The following is a 23,205-nucleotide window of genomic DNA, read 5'->3' on the forward strand; positions in this document are numbered from 1 at the left end:
GCCCCCGGCTCTCCCCGCGGCGCTCCCCCCTGGCTCTGGCGCCGCCCGGGGCCGGTTCGCTGTGGTGGCTCGTTGCGCTGGTGACGGGCAGCGAGGCAAGTTTTGCGCATTCGTGTGCGCCGTTCGCTCCTCGGGCTCCCCGCCAGTGCACAGCACTGCCAGGCCTCGGGGACACGCTGCCTGACGGAGTTTTGGCAAATAATGTATAGCAGGTTTTTCCAGTTTGCGTGTAAGACGAGTCAGGAAGCTTTTTGTGCTTCGTGAATGCATTCAGAAGTCTTCACTAAAGAGACACTTGTTTTTGTCTAGTGCACATAGGAAGGAGTAGTGTGTGAAATGAACGTCTACATTTGGAAATTAATTTTTTTCTTTATTGTTTTTTTTCCTTTTCTTTTTAAGTTTTGCAAATAGTTTTCATGCCCTTTTAATAGTGTTTTAATATTAAATATTACGTTAGCTTTATGCATGTTACCAATGGAATGTGATATGTGGAGTCGCTCTAAAAGCGGTGCTGACGACGACCTGCTGGCAAATGTACAGTCATTACAGATTCAGCTGAGGAGAACTGAAAAAAACCTTCAAACTGTAGAGAAAGAGCTTTCCAGGTATGAGCGTGCCTGGGAATGGGAACCTCCTGTCTCATGTGGTGTGACTGTTGTATTCTGTGTGATGGATTACTGTAATTACCTCCTTTTGTGCTTTTCGTTTGAATAGTCTTTTTGAGCAACCTAATAAAGAAAAAAAGGAGTAGTAACTTTTTGCTCTCCCTCCAAACACTAGTACAAGTTACAGCCACTGCTTCGATGAGGTGATAGACGTGCCTCTGCAGGACTTTGTCCAGCCCCAGTACAACTGTCAAGGCTTTTGCAGCTGTAAGAAGGATTCCGGTGGAGCATCTCACCAGGATTTTCAAAGAAAATCCAAAGTAAATATTTCACTCCATTACTTCTCTTTATTACTTCATCTTTCTATTCTTTGCTATGTTTTGGAGCATTTTTGGCTTCTGGGCTTGGAGTAGCTATACTGTAGCATCGGGCAGTGATATCAAGTGAGTATCTTAAACCTTGTATCACTTGAGTGCATTTCCTCGGTGAAGTTTCCGCTCCTGCCTCTCAGTACTGGGGGCTTGTAAGAAAGATGGGGCCAAAGTTTTTAGCAGGTCCTGTGGGATAGGACAAGGGGTAACGATTTCAACTGATTTAGACTAGATGTACCAAGTGTTTTACTCCTGAGGGTGGGGCACACAGGAACAGGCTGCCTGGAGCCCGGGTAGATCCCCCATCCAAGGAAATATTACAGGTCAGGTTGGCCAGGGCTCTGAGCTGATCTGCTTCAGGTTGTCCTTGCTCTTTGCAAGGTGATTGGAGTAAACGACCTTTAAAGTTCCTTTTCAACCCCAACTGTTTTTGGTTCTATGATGTATTTTTATGTGTATATATGTATGTGCATATATGTGTGTATATATGTATGTATAAACAAATGTATTTTTATGTCTAGTCTTACTCAGTATCCACAACTTTGGATAAAACTGTGGAAGAAGATGAACATCTTCAGGAGAAGTTGGATGCCCTTCATGAGCAAAATGCATCTTTGACTTCTCAAAACCAGTACCTAAAGAACAGAGTGGAAACAATGAACTTTGAATTGATGCAGTCAAAAACAAAAGTATGTATCTTTAGTGTATTCATTCAAAGAGAAACACAAACCCCAAGACACCCAGTGACCATGATTTTTGAGTTTAGAATTCCAAGCAGAATGTGCTGGGTTTTGTCTTAATCTGTGTAAATTTAATATTTAGTATATACTTAATAATCAATATGAATCTTGGACAGAAAAGTTTGTAATCTATTTCTTCGTTGGCAAAACAACTATATAAATGATGAATAACATCTACTTATATTCCAAAGTTTAGTCTAAAGACAGTAAGTGATAGAATGAAGAATACACTATGAAAGAAAATAGTTCAGTAATGCATTTAGTACTGTACATTCCCATGTCTGAGACATTAATAGGAATAATAATGCCACAGTAGTCATTTGTCTAGGAAATGAAAATAGTTCATCTCTCAGGTTGGATTAATATTACTATTTTGAAAAAAGTGAAGATGAGTTAGAAGAGAATATTGTAACTAATAAATCATTACTGATTTAGTGTACACTTGTCTGTACAGGTTTGTTTCAGGACAACTGTGTTTTTTTTATTTCGTTTATATATAATATTAATAAAACCTAGCTATGCTTAGTGGTGGGTTTTTTTGAGAAATGTTATCTCCAAAACAGTGCAAATAAATAGATAAACAAAATGTTTGACTGCCTGGCACTGAAAGAAGAAATAGTTGGATGTAATCTGGGGAAAAGTGAAAGACAGTGTCAGCCTATAAAGAAATCATTTTGCTAGACTGAATATCACACTGGAACTAGAAGAATGTTAAATGGAGTTAAGGTGGAGTAGATGAACAAACATAATTTACAGTAGGGTTAAGAGCACTGTCATTCAGTAAGCAGATTGTTCTGTTGTTTCTCACCTGCAAATGTTAATGCATGTTAATATTATATGCAAATATTAATGAAATCTCAAATATGTTTGTATTTCAGATTTCATATCTTGAGGCTGCTTTAGCTACACATTTATTCAGCATTCCAAAGTTGAAAGAACAGATTGTAAATTTGGAAGCAGAAGTTTCAGTTCAAGATAAAATCCTGAAGTAATGTGTACTTTTAAATCAATATTTTATTGTTGTCTTCCTGCTAGTCCAATCTGTTTTTAGGGATGACATAATTTCTGGTACTGTGTGGGTTATGTAATCTGGGGTCTGAAAATTTCATTTTAGAGCTATTTATAGGAGAAGGGTGGTGGTTTAGTTTGTGCTGAATGTACTTCAAGAAACTGAGAAAAAATAATAAAGACTGGTAAAAGAAACCAGTTTGTAATGTGGGCTGAATAGGAATGTGCCCTTACAAATCTATAGGGTGATTGCTACATGACCACATATATTCTCTTGTAACAAGCACACATATTTCTGAACACAACTGTGTTCTTTGTAACTTAAAGGATTCTTTCTTCATAAATACATTAATCAAGGCAAATGGCAAAATAGAGCTGGTGTAAATGCTGTTCAGAGGTGTCAGGAAGACAAAAAAAAAAGTAAAAATACTTATGTTAAATTTATATTTTAGTGTTCTTTCCCAGTCACACCTCTTGGCAGAGAAAATATGATTTCTATGATAAGAGCTCATGATACAAAGTCAGCTCTCTGGTCCTTGGCAGTTGTGACACCTGGTGCCTATTGATAAGTCTTAGACACCACTCCAGACTGCAGACATGCTCCTGGGGAGTCTGGAGACTATGGGTGTTCCTAGCTTAGTTTTGAGAGTTATAGCATGTTTGTCTAGCACTTCTGGAACATTGTGTGTACTAAAGAACAACAGAAATCTATTTTCTTTACAAAAAGTTATTTTTTTATTATGCTTTATTTGCTAGAGATGCAGAAGATAGACTGGACCAAAATCAGAAAACAGCAATGGAAAGAGAACACATGTTGCAAAGATATCAAAAGAGCTATAAAGATCTGAAAATTGAGTTAATTGAACAAAGCAAGCAAGGAAAGAGGTAATTAACTAATTTTAATAAATAGCACATAGAATAATAAAGCATGTTTATTTCCATTGGCATTTGTTTGCTTTGTGAAATCAAATTACTTTTCTGTTTTAAGGATGTTATTTTTAAAAAAAGGGGAAATAACTGTGGGAAGGTACTGATTATTTAAATGGTTTAAATGGGCACTTTTAAAATCTTGAAATCAGCTGGTAGTTGCAGGCTGGAAGCACACACTAGTACCCAGTTTATCAGCTGTTGTGTTTTTTTTTTTTTTTTTTTTTTTTTTTTTTTTTTTTTTGTTTTTGTTTTTGTTTTTGTTTTTTTTTTTTTTTTTTTTTTCCTTCAGAATGGATGTACTGCAGTGGAAAGTCTCAGTGTCCAGAATGTATTTTTCCCTGAATTATTTTTGTCTTTGTCTTCCAAGAACCCTCAGTGTATGCTCAGTAGCTGGTATTCAGCAGTATTCCTTGGTGTGAGGAAAATGACAAAAGAACAACATAACCAAGAGAACATTTTAATGTTATCCTTAATCTTGCCTGTCTGTATGATACTGTTGAAAAGGGTGCTGCAATTCCATCTCAGTCCCCATTTCCCTTTCCTATTGCCTCCTTTAGCCTGGTGGCTCTGTCACTACTGGGAGGGTTAGGGAATTTGACTGTTGGAAGTTGCTCGGAACACACCTATCAACTCCAAAATGTAGTTTTAAAGAAGGGAGTAGAATAAATATAAAGATCCCTACATTCCCTATTAATTTAACTGCATTACCTGGGGCAAAAAATTACCTGAATTAATGGCTTGGGAAAGCATTTCTCGAACCTTTTAAATGCAAACTCTTGGTTTGGCTTGTGCCTTTACCCATGAAATTACCTCTAATCTTCTTATAGCAAGAAAACCTGAAATACTGTGAGACTTGCACTGCTGGTTGAAGAAATGTTTTGCTTTATGAGTGCTGTTCCTTGAGAGCATGTGGGGTTGGAATAGCTGTACTTAGTTACTAGCTGTAAATGTAAATATTTTTGTACTTCAGAAAAGCTGAGCTTCTGCCAGGTGTTAAGTATGATGTTATGGTTAGTATCAACAATTATTATGGTTTACTTTTAATCAGTAATTGCAACAACTTACTATTCTTTACCCAGGCAAACTGAATTGCTTTACACTAATGCTATTTCATTGTTCTGAAATGTTTTTATCCCCTTCTCTGAATACTTTTGCCATCTCCAAATGGGCACTGGTCCTCAGACTGAGAGACACAGATCTGAGGGTGGGCTGTGCTTAGGTGAGGCACTGCTCCATCCCCAGCCCCCTTGGTGGGAGAGAGGAATGGTATTGAGCAGCAGCAATTCTTGTGTGCCTGTGTTGGCTGTCCTGAACAAACTGCGCACCTGAGCTCTGCTGAGGTTACTCTGCCAACTCCTGCCCTAATGACTAATGACAGAGGCAGGGGCAGGGAGTGATAGAGGGAAGCAGTGGGGAGTCTGGGTTGTTTCTTGGAACAGAATGTCATATCTGGGGCTTGGAAAGTTGGAAGAAGAAAAGAAGTACCTGGAGCAATTATTGTAGTAGCTGCTTTTAGTAACTGGAGAAGATGGTTACATTAATGTAACTAATGCAACTATCTGCAGTTTGTGGGTTTTAAAATTGTTTTGCATCTTTTACTTGGCAGAGCACAACAGCAAAGAAATGAAGCTTTGTTGAATGTGGAGGAGCTGACAAGAGCTTTCTCAAAGTATAAAGCAGAAATAACTGAAAAATTAGAAAAGGTGAGAGTTTTTTCTTCAGTTGTATTTGTAATGACGTTAAGATGTTTCTCCCAATAGGCCAGGCAGCTAACAGCAACAGGTTCATCAATGAGTCAGTTGTTTCCACTTGTTGGTGGCAAAGTCCTAAAAGAGGTGGGACAGGGTAAGCAACAGTTTGTAGTGATAAATTCAGTTATACAATTTTACACTGTCTTAGCACAGTCTATATCTTTGGAGTCTGCATCTTTGGAGTATCCTAATACTGTTGCTGTTTCTTAGGTCTCCTGCTTGCCAGCTGGGAAGTTTACATTTTAAAAATACAAGATCCTTTTAAAAGCTTTTTCCTCCATATGTATAAGCTGTTCAATGAAACGTGCTGAAGAAGACCTAAGATGAAAATAAAGTCACCTCCCAAAGTTCCAACAATCAGAATTGTTAATTGTTTCTGCCTAGTGTGAGGAGAATACCCAGTTAGCTCTTACAGAGATTTTTTTTGTTAGACTTCTTTCCTTGTGGAACAAGGTTGCCAACCACAAATATGCCCTAAAACATTATATTCATTTTTTCCTATAAAAGAAAACTTCTTTGTCTCTCTCCTTCTCTTCACAATAGTGAGCAATAGTATTATCTACTGAGCATAGCGTTCATAATATTCTTTTAAAAACTGCCTCTTGACCTCTGGAAGCTTAGTTTATTGCTGTACAGTAATGAAAAAAAGTTGCTTTTTAAGGCTAAAGTTGAAGAAAAAGTCTTGGGAGAACGTTTAATTAATTGTGAAAAAGAAAAAGAGAAGTTGAATGAAAAGTGTATCAGCTACAGAAAGGATCTAGACATCCTAGAAGAGCAACTAAGGTAACACAAAGGCTTTTAAAAATTCTCTGCACAATTATTTTACAAGAAATTGCATGTTGCAATTGTCGCTGTGAACATTCTGCTCAGTTCATGTAGTTCAAACCAATACATTTCTACTTATCTTCTGTGACTAATTTTTAAACATTTTAACCCCTCATGCTGCCCCCCATTCCCAGGAAGAAGCTGCCCCCAAGGCTTCTGGGGCACTGGTTCCCTGGGTGGCTGGCTGCTCCTGAGGGCCCTGGGCTGCTCTGGTTTACTGTGTACCTGTGCTCTGCCCTGGGGGTCCCCTTGCACTGCCAGCTGTGGCTCCCTGCCTGCAGCTGGAATGAGGGATACTCTGGGCATCTGACGGGGAGGCTGCTCTCAGGCCTCAGTGGAGGTCGTGATGCTGACTGCAACTTATGGAACAGTCAAACCTGGTTTTTACTGCTCTCTGTCCCAACTCCAACTGTTACAAGTTTTTATGTTTCTTGTATGTTTCATTTCAAGCTGAAGCCCCTTTTTTTCAGAAGTTCTTTGGTAATTTCTTCATTGATTTTATGAGGCACAGACATTTTGGGGTTATTCAATTCCCATGCTTTGTCCATACTCGCATTCCTGTTGTTCTTTAAGCCATTTTGACGAGAGTGGGCAGTGTATGAAAACCCTTACATTAGCTTGAGTCTCCTTAGTAAGTCTCTGCTTCTAGTAATGAGAATACCTCTTAAATGTCTTTTTAGACAATTAAATGAAGAGAATCACAACACAAAAGAAGAAATTAAAGCTCTAGAGGCAAAGAACACTGAAATTATATCAATGCTGTGTCAGTCTGATCAGAAGATCATCAAGCTTGAGAGTGAACTTTCTGAAAAAGAAATAGTGCTTGAAGAGAAAAATGATCTAATAAGTGAAAATGAAGACCTGAGAGCACTTACTGCACAGCAACATAACCACTTGAAACTATGTCGTCAAGAAATACAGGATTCAAGGGAAGAGCTCAACATACTAGAAACCATTATTTCTCAGTTGTCTTTAAATACTTCTGAAGAGGTGGAGTAACTGATGTAGTTTTAACAGTGTATTATGCTTTAAATAATTTTAGGGATTGAGTTATCCAAACTTTTAATATCCTGATATATGTGTCTTAAAATGTATATGCCAGTATAACACATGAATTAAGGATGCTGTGAAGCAATAAAAAATTGGTTTTTCATTGACCTTTGTTTTCTGTTAACTTTTAGTTTGACTGGCACCATTTCAAACACCAGCTATTGAAATCCTCAACAAAAGAAACTACCTCTGAATCTTGTGGTGAATCAAGTAAACCTTTGATTGCAGACCTAAGGTATAACTTTCTGGTTACTGAACTACGGCAAGAATAGGCAGATAATAAGGTGCTATTAGAACTAGCATGTAGAAAAAATGTTAAATAGCTGTTTCTTCCTTTATAATAGCATTAAACTGGCAATGAAAGAGGCAGAAATTAAAAAACCTGGTGCAAACGTTACTATCTGTACTGGAGCTGAGCATCTTTCTAGTGGTAATGAAGGACAAGAAAACAACAGATTATGTGATCTGGAAACAGAGCCTGTCAAACTGATCAGAAATCCAGGAGGTAAGTTTGCTGAAATAGCTGTGAAGTTCTGTCTAATTAATCCACAGAACAGAAATGTTCTGCATGGGTTCAAGCTGGTTTTCCAGCAGGTGTGCTTTGGTTGAACAGGGAACATTTTGCCACCTTGGAAACTGTCATGTTCTCCAGACACAATATATTTCTTTCTTTTGCTGCTTAGGTCACTCCTTCAGCAATAGCTGAGCTAGGAGTTAGGAGTTGTGTTGAAATGGAAACATTTTTTTTTCTTTATGCAGGTTGTGCTAAAGTCTCTGTATTTTTGTTGACTTTTTTTTCTCTATCCTGCTGTTACAGTGTTTGTCTGATTGCTTCTGTCATTACTCTTAGGACTGCTCCATGAAATTACGTCAGCAACCTATATGGTTATGCTGTTTTTATAATGTTTGTTTGTTTCTTGGTGATCTGCTGGGGTATTTGTTTGTTTTCATGAGTCACTGCTTTCAGTTACTTTATGGGTCTGCATGTTCTTTTATAAATTAATCTTAAATTTATTTTTTTCTACTTTGAGAGAGGAGAAAATGTCAACAGTTGGAACTTATAAGCAAACAATTTGAAAAAGTGAGGCAAAAATTCCAGAAAGAGATAGAGGAGCTACGCACTAAGCTGATAAAAGCAGATGATGAGAATTCTGCCTTGAGGACCAGCATGGCTCAAAGAACCAGTCAATTTCAAATCATACAGGAAGACCTATTGAAGAAGGCTTCAAAAACTAGTAGCTTAGAGAGAGAAGTAAGTTTTTAATAGCACTGAAAAGAATATGCCACTTTTTCTTCGGTTCAGTAATCAAAGATAGTGAAGACAATAGTTATGAAAGAAATGTAATTGCCGTAAAAATTTTAAAATCTGATTAACTTGAGAAATATTCAAACTAAACTTTTCAGCAAGCAGAAAGACTCAGCAGCCTTGATTTGTTAGTTGTCAGAAATACTGTTTTAAAGCTAGTGTAGTTAGTAGACTTTTCTGCTACAATTTGATTTGTTATGTGGAAAATACGCACAGTCTTGTTGCTTTGGTGTGGTTGAATTAATAGGCAATCCTAGGAAACAGCCTGAAGGAACAGTTGCATTTTTCCTCATTAAATGTTACTGTAGCTGCCAGAGATGAACATCATTATCAGGGAGTCACAAAAGAAAAAAATTAAGCTTCAGCTTTTGTCAGGGTGAATAAATTAGCAATTTAATTTATTATGTTTCCATTCTGGTGCTAATGTGTTTATAGAGTTCAGCATAATGGGCTTTGCAATTATTTCCTAATAATGAATGTAAATGTTATAAATATGTAAAGCTATTTCACTGATAATTAATTGAGTAATTTGTAGGTAAATTGTCCTGAATCTTTCTTTATAAGTAATAAAATATAATAGTTCAACAAAATCAACCAATTTATTAAAAATACTCTAGTAGTAGCTAAAATGGAGTTGATGATAAGAAAGTGCATACAAATATTTAAATAAAATGGAAACGGTTGTCTACATACTGTTTTGTGCCATATTTAATTTCAGATAAGAAAGAAATCATCTCAGCTTTCTGCACTTGAGAAACAGTTAGAAGAAAAGACTATTGCTTATTCCGCTGCTGCAGAAAGAAATGCTGAGTTGGAACACAAACTCATGGTAAAATATTCTCTGTGAAAAACCACACTTTTTTAAAAAGACATAAGTTTAACTTGACAGTAGTATTCCCTGTATTCAAAATGTGTGGACTTTCAGATTTGCTAAATAATGGGTGCCCATTTGAGGAACACAGGTTTTAAAAATAGAATCCTGTTTGAAATAAAACATCCTTTTTTCCCTGCCCTTGAATGTGGTAAGTTATTAATGAACATGTTACGTTTTCCTTCTGGTCACAGGTGCAATGAAGGTCTGGCCCTGTTGAATTGCCATTTGTTTCAGTGAAATACATGTAGCTTTGTAAATAAAAAAGTCTTCAAAATGATATTTTAAAGATTCCATCTATTCATATGAACACAGAATTTCTTTTTGTCTTTGTCAGGAGTTATCTGTGCCATAATCCATCTTGGCAGACACCTTGTCTCTGTAGTGGCTCTATTTACTGACATTCTGTACTTGTGGTATAAGTGTGACATCCTTTGAGATGACACATGCTCTGTGTAACTTCAGAATTTTGTTTGCTCTTCCTTTATGAAATCTGGAAACCAGATAATCAAGTAAAACTGTTTAATATCACAGCTAAACATTTTTATTAACACTTTTATTGTTGCAACTTCCCAGGGAAAAGACAGATGCATTCATGAGCTGGAAACAACTATCAGTGAAGAACATGAGAAAATAACTTCTGCTTTTGAAAATGAAAAGTTGTTTCACCTTGAACAGCATAAAGAAATGGAGAAACAGATTGACCTAGTAAGACCTTTATTGTGTGGTAGTATGTATGAGTGTTATACTCAGTAACTTTTTCCTGTATTAATTTGTCTTGTAATTTCAAGACAAATCCATTTAAAAACTTAAGTTAAAAAGCTCTTTCTTCCCCCTACATTCCCTGATTTTAGTACATTTTCCATCTAACCAGCTCTACAACTTTCCCTCTGAAATATTCACATCCTGTTCATCTGAAGAGAAATAAGGACTTTGGCGGAGTACTTTGGCGGAGTCCAAACATACAGAAAAAAGAAGTATAGCTTTAGTGCCTATTGGGCTTAAAGCATGACAACTTCTAAAAATGTTCTCGTTGGCTGAGCCTCTGCCAATCTGAGCCTTATGAGCATCTGTGTTCTGTGAGAACTGTTGGAGGTTTTTCAGTCTCTGGAGAAGAAGTCTGTTTCTCCATGTAATTAGAAATATAACTGTGATTATTTCTAACTGTTTAAAAGCTTCTCATCTTTCAGTAAAGAATGTATGCATGTCTTACTGTCTTGGCTGGTGATAGACAATTACACTCTGCCTCATTCTTCTCTGGATTTAAGATATTAAGTGCTTGGGATCTCTTGATCATTTTAAGACTGTGCAATACTGCTGATGGCAATAAGGTATTTAATTTTCATTATAAAAATGATGGGTGAATAAAACTGAATCACATATTTAGATTAACAAATTATTATTAAAATAATAAATTACTATTTATTTATGGACAGCTTCAGGCACAGCTGGAGAAGAAACATCAACAATTCAATGAACAAGAGAAAATAATATCTATTTTACAACAAGAGGTTATACATAAACAGCATCACATTGAATCATTGGATGGGCTGCTAAAAGGAAACAGACAGGTAAGGTTGGCTTGACTTCAAATGCAAATCAAACAAGTGACTAAAAATAACAAAAAGCATATCCATAAATACATGGAAAAATTGGGGGAAATGAAAAATGTTTATGTTTTTGCTTCTTAATTCTTGTTTGAGTAATTAACTGAATCTGTTGTAGTCACCAACTACTGCTATTATGTGTTGTACAAATTCTAATTACCTTTCAGTATTTTCTTTCTTGGCATTCTCTTTATGCCTCTGGATTGCCCCTTGGGCTTCTTTCTTTAATGAAAGGAAAGAGATCTGGATAAAGAATGATTGCATCAATCCTGCACTGGGTGGAAAACCAATTATGTTCTACTATGATAGTGTTTTATTTCTTTTAATAATGCCTGCTGCTGCAGAATATGAAGAGACATCTCTCAGCAACCAAATTCACTTCAGAGTATCATGTGCACAAATACATTATACAAGTAATTGTGTTTTAGATACACTGATCTGCATTTTTTTTCCTGATTCTGATTATGAGCTTTTATTAAAATACTTACAACATTAGATTAATGTTATGTGATATTTATATTTGATTCTCTTGAATAAATATATCTGTAAAAACAGGAAATGGAAAATCAAAATGTCAAGAAAGATCAAGGATTGAAGATGCTGGAAAGTCAGTTAACAGAAGAAAAAATCAAAGTTAGTAAGCTCTCTGTAATGTTCAAGTAATAGATTTAAAGTTTGTAGTAACAGTGTATTTCCTTTTATCTTCTATAGAAAAACTGTTTTATATAAATTTGTATTAAGTAAATATTCCTGAAATTGTCTATCTGAAGTATTTATTTTTTATCTGTTGTTTCATTTTGTTTTGTTTTCTTTTTTTTAATTAAAAGACGTATGATGAAACCTACAGTAAGAGATTATGCAATGCATAATTGCTTAATGCAGTTACTGTAGTTACAAATAGGGCAAACTTGTGCTTATTGTACTCTTAAAGTCCAACACTGTCTTATAGATCAAATGTTACAGATGTTTTTGGTCTATATATGGCATGTATTCTAGATACATGTGATACTATAATGTTGATCATGTTTTTAACCATCTCTAGCTCTTCCTAGTGCTTGCCTGATAAATATTTTCCAGGCAGCATTTGTAACAGGATATTAATAAACCAGTGCCCTGTGTGGATTTACCCCAGTCAGATTTCAAAGTATTAAATCTTCAGGATATCAGTGGGAGAAGATATTGGAGGCTTTGCTGTTTTCATGCTCTTTCTGAGCTTGTGTTGGACTAATTTTCTATCCAAGTGGCTTTGTAGTATTTGGGATGTTGTCTAGAGACTTAATTTTAAGATGCATAGTAATTTCTCTTCAAAAAGCTCTTAAATCAGCTGAGGACAGAGATAGAAAGTCCAGTATGGTTTAGAAAACTGGCAGTCTGATTGCAAAATTGAAAGAATTAGACATTCTGCAGCTAAATTCAGCACAATTCTCATGGATGAGAAATCCTAGCATTGAAACCAAATGGTTAAGAAAAGATTAATTACCATGTCTTAAGAGCTCTGGGGGTTTGTTTGTTATAATTTTTATCAGTTGAAGGTTATAAGGTATTTGTTAGAGATTACTCAATCCCAAATGAACATCAAAAGTGTAAAATAGCTTGACAATGTTGACAGTGCTCAAAGCTCTTCCTGTCCCTTCAGGTGAAACTCAGGCACTGTCTCCCAGTGCAGAAAGGGAAATCATGCTGCTTGCTAATTTTTGAAAAGAATTGTATTAAGATCTGAGTGGGTTTTTTTAAAAATGTGTGTCGACTCACCTATGATGATAATTCCAAATTTATTTATACAGTTCTATGTATAATAAAATGTGATGGATTAATGATTTAGTATTGAGCCTATGTTTGTTTTTAAATTCTAGCTACCAATAAATGCTGGTGCATCTTCTCATAACTGATAGTCTCATCTGATATAAACACAGTCTAAAGTATTATAATTTTGAATTTCACAAATAATTTTAATTTTGAAGACTATTTCAGTTTTAAAGTTTACTATAATCTTCTATGACTGTTTTAATACTCTTATGATAAAAGTGTAGCTTTTCTGATGTTTTACACAAAACTGTCTTTTAATACAATTTTTACACCAGTTAATACAAACCGTGCCATGCGATTTTCAATAATCTATTGCATTCACCTAGGTACGACAACTCGAGTCAGCACTAAATGTATGTAAGGAAGAAGTTGCACTGTATTTGACTCAGTCACAAGATAACAAGGAGATGTTTGAAAATCAGCTGAAAGAAAGATCTGAAGAGGTAACAGGTTGTTTTATAACTCTTCTGTATTGCAGAGAACACTTGTTATGATTGATTTAATCTAAAAGTTTGTGAAATGACAGCCAAAATTTTGCAACAGGACCTGTGAATGGGAAGTAAGCTGGGAAAAATGATACATTTTGTGAGGGTAAATTAAGGGAAAAGAAGCATTAAGATAAATGAATTATTGAAAGAACTAACAAAATCAGAATAATGTGAAACAAAGCATTGTCTTGGAAAAAATGGAGAGAGCACTATTGCAATATAAATTTAAATGCACAAAATTGATGTTTTTCAACTGTCTTAATGGGGAAGAAGTCCTGGGCATAAAAAAATGTTTACTTCTAGACCCTGAGTTTTGTCACACTTTCCACTACTACTTGAAAGCAAGGAAGAGTTAACTTTAAATATTAGAATGAATTTTTACTTGTGGGTGAACTAATTATACAGCAGGCTGATCATGTCAGTGCTGGCCTACCTGCTGAGAGAGGCTTTAGTCAAGTGGAGATTGCTGGACCCTGTCCAGGGTTGCTTGATGGAAGCTGTGTGGTCTGTGTCATACATAAACCTGTGATTTAGTGCTGCTTCCTAAACCCTCTTGTTCTTATCCTGCATATGAAAGGATGGGTGCTGTGTGAAACATCAGGTGTAGCAAGTGAGGCTTTATAATTGTGACGATTGTTTTCATAAATAAGTTCTAGTCACTATTTCTCCTTGGCGTGAGCAGTTAGTGATTTCTTGTTGATTTCTTTGTTTCAAGAACACTCTCCTCTTCTCTCTTTTTTTTTTTTTTTTTCATTCCCCAGAGCAGTTCCCTCTGGCATTCACCACTGAGAAATCAAATTATTCAACATAAAGCAAGTTAGGCACTCAATTTTTTTTTTTTTTAATTGGAATGACTATTGTCATATAGGCAAAAAGAAAAAAGGGGAGGACTGAGAAGAGAATCTCAAGGGGAAAACAAGGACTTTCTGAGCTATAAAGAAGACTGGCAGAAAGAAAAGTAGTTCTAACTAAAAATCTCATATGTGTGTTTTTAAAATACTGACAAGTTATATTTAGAAAGCAAGAATCAAAGCCTGGGACTGACTGAGAAGTTACTACTTTCCTCACTCTATAGAGCCTAACTCAATGATGAATTATGAGGTCTGTTACATACTATTGAAACTGTAATTAAACAAAATTCAGATCCAAAAGTTTTATTGAATCATAAGTGTGATTCTGTGTTCATTAAGTGAGAATAGCTGACACAATTGCAAATAAAAATGTTTTATTGTAATGGAAAATAAATGTCTTTTCAGCTTCATTATTTACGGAAAGAAATAAAAATAAAAGGTCAGAATATTCAGGACATGAGTGAACAAAATATTCTCCTGCAACAAACTTTACATCATCAGCAGCAAATGTTACAGCAAGAAACTATTAGAAATGGGGAGCTGGAGGATAATCAAATTAAACTTGAAAAACAGGTACAGTATGGTGAGACGTGTCTACATATATAAAGAAAATTAAATGCCTTATATGTTTTCATAATACCTATAAAATCTGAATATTTCTTTGATAATTGAGTTGATAATTATTATTTAGATATATCTAAAATAAAGAGTTCAGTGGCTTGTTTTAGCTTAATCCAGGTTCTGAGCTATCAAAAATTCTATTTAGCATTAGAGTGGCTGGGTACTTGGAAAATCAAGCCCTAGACTGCAGTTAAGAGGGGGTGCTTTTAAATTCAGAAAGTGCATCTTGTTATATTTACTAGAAACTATTTGTCTTTCAAATGTGCAGAGTTTTAGTTTTAAATTACACACAGACTATAAAGAAATCTGTTGTGTAAAAACTCTCCCTATGTGAGTCACAAGACAAGGATGTGTAATTCTTTGGTATGCAATTTGAAAGTACTCTTTAAATGATGTTTTAAATAGGTATCCAATTTGGAAAAAGAGCTTCAGAAGCAGAAAGCATGTGCAGAAGATGAATTGAGAAAGGTGGAGGAGAAACTGTGCCTAGCTGCTCGGGAAGCAGATTTAAACAGACAGAAGGTGGATGAACTTAATTGTACAATCAGGTAGGTTTAGTACAAGTCGAGGTATATTCTGCACATTGGCATATGGATCAGAACCCTTGCTGTCTGAAATGCTGCTCAGCTGTGGGCTTACACTTCAGTCTCTCTGTGACCATAGACGGGAAATCAGAAGGGAAATTTCTCACTAGCAGAGGTGTGACTTTCTGGAACAGTTTTCCAATGGAATTAATGCATGTCCTGGCAACCTATTTAGCCTTAAATAGCATTTCATTTAAGAAATGCTATTATGAAGATAGCACTTCATAAAGCAGTTCAAATCATAACCCTATCAGCTTACTTGTAATTGTAGACAGTACATTCTACAGGAGCTTGCTAGTCTTAAAGGATATAGTTTTGATTACAAGAAAAGCCTACTTAATATGACTTTTATTTCTATTTTATTCACAAACACTTGTCTTGGAGCATGTTGCTCTTGTTATTCCATGGTTCATTTTGGTCTGGTTGCTTCTATTAGACAGATTAAATTGGAGATGGATCAGTGCAAGAATGAACTTACTGGCATGGAAAAAGAAGTAGTGCAATTAAAACAAGATGGTGCAAACAAAGCACTGCAGATAAATCAGTTGGATATCGTTCTGGAAGAAGCAAGATCAGAGCTCAATAAAAAGGCAAATGAGGGTAATTTGGCTGTATTGTTTCTGAGCCTTCCTTTCATTAAACTATTCCTCTGTATGTATTAGACATTTTTCCTTCCCCCTTTTCATAATCATGACATGAGAGTCAAAAGATGATAATCTTTTTTTAAACCCAGACAAAACTAAATCCAAATGAGCAACACCCTCACAACCCAAAAAAATCACAAACATTTTTCACATACTTTTGCAAATTCTCACTTTTGTGGTATGTACCTTCAGCCCAGGTAAAATGTATAAGTAGTTTCCCTGTAAATTGGTAATGCAGATTCTTAATGTAATAGTCAAATGAGACATTTAGCTTTAATAAAGGCATATGCTATTCAAAAAATGCAGCTCTTTGAAAGAAACAGAAAACCCCACAAGTCTGTGGAAATAACTTTCCCATCCATCTTCTTCCATTTAGTTTAATTGCACCATTGTTTTAAGCCAGAGAAATACCAGCAATTCTGTTTGCATTTTTGCTAGCACTACATGTTCAGTCACTATACTGTGTCTGTACTGTCTCATTGGCCAGATGTTTCTAGATATATCCTTATGTTTCAGGTCAATTGTTGATTATGAACTGAATAAAACTAGCAAATACTTAGGTACCATAAATTTTTTTTGTGTGTAAGTAGTCACTGTTTTTCTAGATTGTCCTAAAAAATAGCGATACTGAAAATTTATTAAGACCACAAGTGCTACTGGGTAGTGGTGTTGCGTGAAGACCCTGATGTACTGATGATTAAACATTCTCTTTTGTGGTGTGTGTGTAAAATAGCAAATGATTTCAAAGATAAGCTGCTTCAAACTGAGACTTGCCACAGGAAAGCCTTACAGAAAATAGCAGAACTGGAATCTGCATTACAGAAGGCCTGTGGAGAATTAAAGGTCACTTTAACACAGCTTCAGGAGTTGCAAGATGCGTTGCAGAAGGCGCAGTCCTCTCTGGAGGAGAAGAACATTGCTATCAGGGATCTAACTACTGAGCTCAGGTGAGCTGGTATCTTTTCCATCATGAAAACTTAGTTATGTTGATTATTCCTTAAGAATAGCAAGTAGTTTGGATGGGGTTTTTTAATGTTCTTAGCAGCTCTCTATAATTTTTAGGTCATTTGTGGCCATCAGATAACTTGATACTTGAGATCCTTGGCTCATTTTTAATTTCCAGAAGTGGTGCTGAATTCTTTTTGGGGAATTCTGTTTTAAAATCTATTGAAATTATTTTCTGAGTCCTAAAGCTGTGAAGTAATCATTAGAATAGTCAAATTTTCTAGTTTCTTTTCTGACCACAAATTAATGATACTTTCTTTTTTAAAGAGTCCTGATATAGTAAAATAAGTAACTTGAATAATGAATTTATTAGGAATTCCTCATCTGGGATATAATTAAAAGAATTATTCTATTTGGGTTTGTTTCCTTGCAATCAATTCACCTTTAGGGTAATATGCTTTAAGTAAGTAATAGATCTCATGATTTCCAAGCTGGATATTTGAAACTAAGGAACTGAATGTGGATTAAGCAATTAAAAGTATGAGAATTTCAGGTATTGCAAGGATGAAATTGAAGACAAAAAGCAGGAAGTCCTTGACATGGACCAAGCACTGAAAGAAAGGAATTGGGAACTGAAACAAAGAGTAGCTCAGGTCAGATAATTTTTAATATTCCTGTTATAATAGTAGATAACTTATAAAAAGCCTGCTAGGTTTGGTTGCTTTGATATTGTCTCAAACTGTACTGGTTACTACAGCCACAGTGCCAGCCTCAAACCAGCTCTATGTTGCTGAAGCCTTATGTACCAGGAAAATCAGAAGCCTATGCCATAACCTGTCCCAAGAGTCTTCATTAGTGATAAAGTTATGGGACAACTGTTCTCATCTTGATGTTTGCTAAGAGGAAGGAAAATCTGTGCTGAAGGATGCTGGAAGATGATAGATTCCTTTCCTTGTTTGCACTGGAGCATATTTGATTCACATTAAAGCACCCTCTAAATATGAAATGCTATCTTAGTTTTGAATAATTTTCTGTAGCTCAATTGAAATATTTTCAGTCTTTTGGTCTGGCTTCAGGATTTGATGCCCATAATGGGAAAATTCTGCTTCTGTCACTTTATCAGCCTTTTCCTGAAGGAGCTACCAGTCTTTGTATTCAAGAATATTTGAGGTTCAGAGAGAAGGAGTGGGGATTTGAACAAATCTGTTTGAAGAATTGACACTGTAAGGAGGCCAGATCTTGCAATGTATTTTTGCCACAGTACCCTGTGAACTGCCTCAGGAAGTCATCAAAGCATTTGACAAATTGAATTTTTTGGTTTGGCAAAATTTGGCACTTCCTAACAAGGTAGATTTGTATAATAAACTACATAAATTTCTTTTAAAGGAGAACTAGGTTTGCATTACGTGTATATGAGGACCTAACAAATTCAGTCATGGACTTTTTCCCAATTTTCCCCTTTTCTTTTTACATTTGGCCACTATTTAAATGAAATAGCTAGGGCATAGCTTTATATTGACTATTCAGGAGAATACTCTTGAAGTTACAAAGGCTTCTTAAAATCTGCATATTAGTTCAAAATAAAATATTTCCTTTTCTTCCTTTTTTACCTCTAGATTACACAATTGGATATGACTGTTCGTGAGCATAAGGGAGAAATGGATCAACAAATAATTCAATTACAGTGCAATTTAGAGAAGTCAGAGTTGGAAATTATGGAATGCAATAAACAGGTAATTCTTCTTATCAAAAACACAGTTTCTCTAACAAAGGGCAACTAATTCTATGAGAAAATCTGGTCCTGGGACACAACAGCTAGCCAGATTTAATCTAGAAGATAAGAACTTTTTTATTGTAGCAAGAGGAAAGGAATGTATCAGTAAAAATAGATGTTTGTCAATTAATACTATAAATCTTGCAAGGCTATAACAGTGCAAAAATGAAAACCTATTTTTTACTTGATATGATACTTCTCCCAAGCTGCTCTTTTAGTAAAGGAAAATGTAGACAAAATAAAAATTTGACAGAGGAATCTAAAGTCAAGGTTACTGCTGACAATATTTGTGAGTTTTGTTTGGTTTGTGTGTGTTTTTGTTTGTGTTTAATAAAATTGTTCTGACTTTGGTAAAATATTGTTTCTGATTTAATTGTATTTTCTGTTCAGATTGAAAGCTTAGAGAAGAAACTCCAGCATTCTAAAGATGAGCTTCGTGAAAAAGAGTTTGAATTGCTCCAGAGAGATCAGGAAATAAACCAACTGAAGAAAAAAATAATGAAAGAAAAGAACATAGCCTAGAAGCTCTTGGAAAGGTAAAACATACCTGGATAGAAAACAAATTATCAATTTTTAATGCCATTACTGTACTGCCTAGAAGAAATCATATATGGTGTCTCTTTAGTGCAAGTGTCAATTCTTCTCCCAGAATCATTGTATTTTATGTCCTGGTGTTTGCTGAATCTTAATCCCCTAAAGTGAAACCAGTTTAATTATTTTAAAATTACAAATTTAATGGCACACCCTTAATTGTCTGCTTTCTGTGGAGAAATCTGATTACTGATTATCTTTAGGGACCTGATTTTTCTGGCTATGGATGATATGGTCCTCCTTGAAATGAAACAAAGCAATATGCTGTATGATGGGAGCTTCTTACCACTTAGGTACCTATCTGGTGAAAATTATTGCGTCAAAGACCACTGAGTGAGCTCTAGCATGCTTGGAGAACAGAAGTGAGGATTTTTTGGCAAGGTGAATGGGAGTGGAGGGACTCGAGAAGACAGCTCACTGTGAATGATACAAGTCTTGGGTTTGGTTCATGAATCTCTACAAATACAAATGGGATTGGAGATAGGCAGCTTTCTTGCAGAAATAAGCTCAGTCAAGGACCATTCCAAGCTCGAGCTAAACACCACAGCCAAGATGGCTTCTGCCACTTTGGTTATGGTACATTTCTGGGTTTGTTTTCCTCAGGGTGAGATATCAGAGAAGCCTCATTTCTGTGTGAACACCAAAGGCCTTTGGTCTGTATTTCAGATCATGAGGGCTTGGCTCTGTCACAGCTGAATATGAAGGTTGTTTCACTGCAAATTAAAGCAATGTCAGCTGTTTCATCTTGAATTCTGTTAGGTTATTCATCAGTAACCTCAAGAAGAGGACAGTGACTGCTGCTACCTTTCACACATATAATTAACAATTTCCAACTTTTCCTGAGGAATGATTCTGAAAGAAAGAATTTTCTAGCTAGCCCCTGTACAATTGCTGACATTTCTTTCCAGACAAACTGTCTTGTTTTTGCAGAGGAATACCAGGTAGGAAGAGGCCTAAGAGTGATATAAGAAAGGCTTTGAAAATAGACCTACTCCGGTCATGTTCCTTCCAAGACTTGGGATAAGGAAATGAAATTTTATTTTCATTGTAGTGAAGTAGATAAAAAAACACTGGATTTTGGAAGCATTTTCTGTAAAACATGAAATATGTTGCAGAGGGCTTCTGGCTCCACTTAGAATATTGTATGGTTCCCTCTCTGTTTAAAAACCGAGTATATTAACATAATGGAAGAAAATACTTTCTCCATTAGTAACACATTGCAGACTGATTGACCAGTCTTCCACAGAAATTTTCTGTCCTAGTTCTGAAAAATAAATTGCCTAATCTATCTAGGGCAAAGGGGTGGACAGGCAGTGTTTGTATCTTGCCCAGGGGTACAGTCTGTCTGATTCTTTTTCTTCTTAATACATTGCCTTCCTTGCTTACTACAAAAAATATATTAGTTCAGGGAAGGAATTGCTAGGAGGGTTGATTTGTGTTCTGGTCCATTCTGTCCCTTTGGGACTCATAAAATAACCAGCTCACAGAGTTTTCAGTTGAATCATTCTTTGTTCTTATTCTGCTTCAATCTGCAGTGAAGATTTTGTGACAATACGACTCTCAGCTACCCTTAGAAGTTGTAAATAGTCCAAATAAAGAAACTGAAAATATCTTGCTGAACATTAAGAATGGCTTTTTCATTTTTCTGAGAAAATTTTCTTTATTTAAAAAAAACCCGTCAGATTGGACTTACAGCAAACTAATTTTTTGTGACCCCATAGTTCCTTCTGAAATGAGAAGTAAAATAGTATTAAAATGGTAAATAAATTAAGAAAATATTAGTGTTTACAATGATTGACTTTTTTTAAAAGTGACTTTACAACATTTTTGAAAAATTGTGCAGAGCATAAAAGCAATTAGGAATGACTGTAATAGTCTTTCAGTCATTAGCTGTAAGCTGCTTATATGCTACTTCCAAGTGTTTCTGTACAGTATGTATAGCATTCCTCATAAAGAATAAGCACCTAGCTAAGCATGGATAGAAAAGAGAACCAACATAACCTCTCTTTAAGTTTATGATTAACAGGAACCTTAGTATAACATGATGTGAAATAGTACTGGCTGATTGAGTCTCTTGTGCTCCAGCACTAGCTAATGTAAACATGGCTGCTGTGTATCATAGAGTAAAGACATCTAAAACTCTGGTTTTTTCTGTAAATGAACTGTTGAATAATTAGATCCAGAATATATGCTTTTGTTTAAAAGGGAGGGTAGGAGTAGTAAAGCTCTAGAAACTAACAAAAACCTCCCTAACCTCAAACCTGCTGTGTTTGGCTGCATTTACTTCTATATACAGCTTACAGTCGTGTTGCTATTTTTCTTGCTCGATGTCAGTGGACATCATAGGCTTTTTTCCCCTTGATCCTTGATACTGTTTATGGGGTTTTTACAGACACTTCCTGAACTGTTAGCAACTTAAGAATAACAATGTAATCCAACGTGAAACCTTTAGCCTCATGCAGAGCAGTTATTTCAAAAGACAGTGCTCATTTAAACTACAGAATTTTACAGGGATTTGCATATGAAAATTTCTTCTCAAAAATATTCTGCATAATGTTTTCTTTCTTGTCTGCTGGAGCTTAATATGGTATGGAAAATTTGTAAGTTGCGCTGTTTGAGAAAGCAAATGCACTTCAGTTACAAGAACAGTGAACAAAAATGCATTAATAACATAAATCAGAATTTGAGATGGCAGCCAGGGACTTGAGATCTGCTGTTAGTTTTCTTGAATTTGTAAGGTAAAATTTAATAATGAAAAGTAGCATCTTGGTCCAAATTGATCTAGATGTGGTGATCAGATTTTTTGTTTCAGGGGCAGGAACTGTGAAGAAATGAAATGACTGCTGCTGCCCATTGGACAAGCAGCAACCCAGGAATGCTGTTGCCAGCATCGTAACTGTGAATTCAAAGAGGACACTTTGAAGTTGTATTTCTAAATAAGGAATGTAATTATTGGTACTAAAGCAGATGACAACCTTCTTGTTTTTCCAACTGAGATTATTGCCTTCATATAATAACATATTAATTTATCTTTTATACTTCAGAATAAAATTTATTTTAAGCTGTCATCTTTTTCTAAGGTTTTTAAATTGTGTACTTGTTTAATACCTCACTTCTAATTAAAAGCACAGTGGTACTATCTTATTAGCAATTTTTGTTTGGGAATATTTTATCTTTTTTTGTACATATGCAGTGTTGCAGACACAACATCTTATTAAAATTGACCTGTTTGTAAGATGTTTTGGGACACTGATTTGATCACAGACGCTGGTAAAACCTGCTTGCCTTACTCCAAGCAGTATCTTTAAGTGCACAGAGTTCTGGGACAGAGCCATAAAGCTCAAGCGTGTTTCTTTTGATGTTTTTAATCAAACAAAAATCCATACAAAAATTCCCATTGATTAAATTCACATCATAACTATGCATTCTAAAACATATTCATTTCCAGGTTTCCAAAAGTACTACACAATTTAGCTGGTATGGATGGCTAGTGGCCCCAGCTTTATATTTACATAAGCATCAGAAACTGCAAATACGCTTTTGAGGCCTCAATCTAAGTCTGATTAATGCACACATGATTTGTGTGCATTAAGACATGTGATTCATACCTCAGAAATCAAGTTACTAAAGTTATTTAATGTAAAGAAGAGGAAAAGAACAGAATATATTCCAGTTTAAATACCAGGCCTCAGTTAAGTGTTTTGCATATTAAAAGTGTATCTGAGGCACCAAACCTATCCAAGGTATTCCAGAAATTGCAAGTGGCAGTTTGCTAAACTCCTTGGGCAGTACTGGCTCTTTCACTTTATGTAAACGCGTTCCACGAATGCCACGTGT

General features: G+C 35.5%; 1 protein-coding gene across 1 annotated transcript; it reads left to right on the forward strand.

Moving 5' to 3' along the window:
- Positions 1-279: 279 nt before the first annotated feature.
- CCDC18 (coiled-coil domain containing 18) lies at positions 280-22,375 on the forward strand. Its single transcript, XM_083868055.1, has 24 exons — positions 280-605; positions 781-925; positions 1,498-1,665; positions 2,595-2,704; positions 3,481-3,609; positions 5,261-5,357; positions 6,067-6,188; positions 6,911-7,220; positions 7,412-7,515; positions 7,625-7,785; positions 8,312-8,532; positions 9,305-9,415; positions 10,034-10,165; positions 10,894-11,028; positions 11,620-11,697; positions 13,197-13,313; positions 14,615-14,782; positions 15,236-15,378; positions 15,851-16,014; positions 16,792-17,005; positions 17,557-17,656; positions 18,620-18,736; positions 19,168-19,313; positions 22,181-22,375. The coding sequence occupies exons 1-23, from the start codon at positions 466-468 to the stop codon at positions 19,297-19,299; spliced, it is 3,318 nt and encodes a 1,105-aa protein (XP_083724181.1). The 5' UTR covers positions 280-465; the 3' UTR covers positions 19,300-19,313; positions 22,181-22,375.
- The last annotated feature ends 830 nt before the right edge of the window (positions 22,376-23,205 follow it).

Source organism: Zosterops lateralis (assembly GCF_965231275.1).
Source record: "Zosterops lateralis genome assembly, chromosome: 9".
In the NCBI taxonomy this organism is placed as follows: domain Eukaryota; kingdom Metazoa; phylum Chordata; class Aves; order Passeriformes; family Zosteropidae; genus Zosterops; species Zosterops lateralis.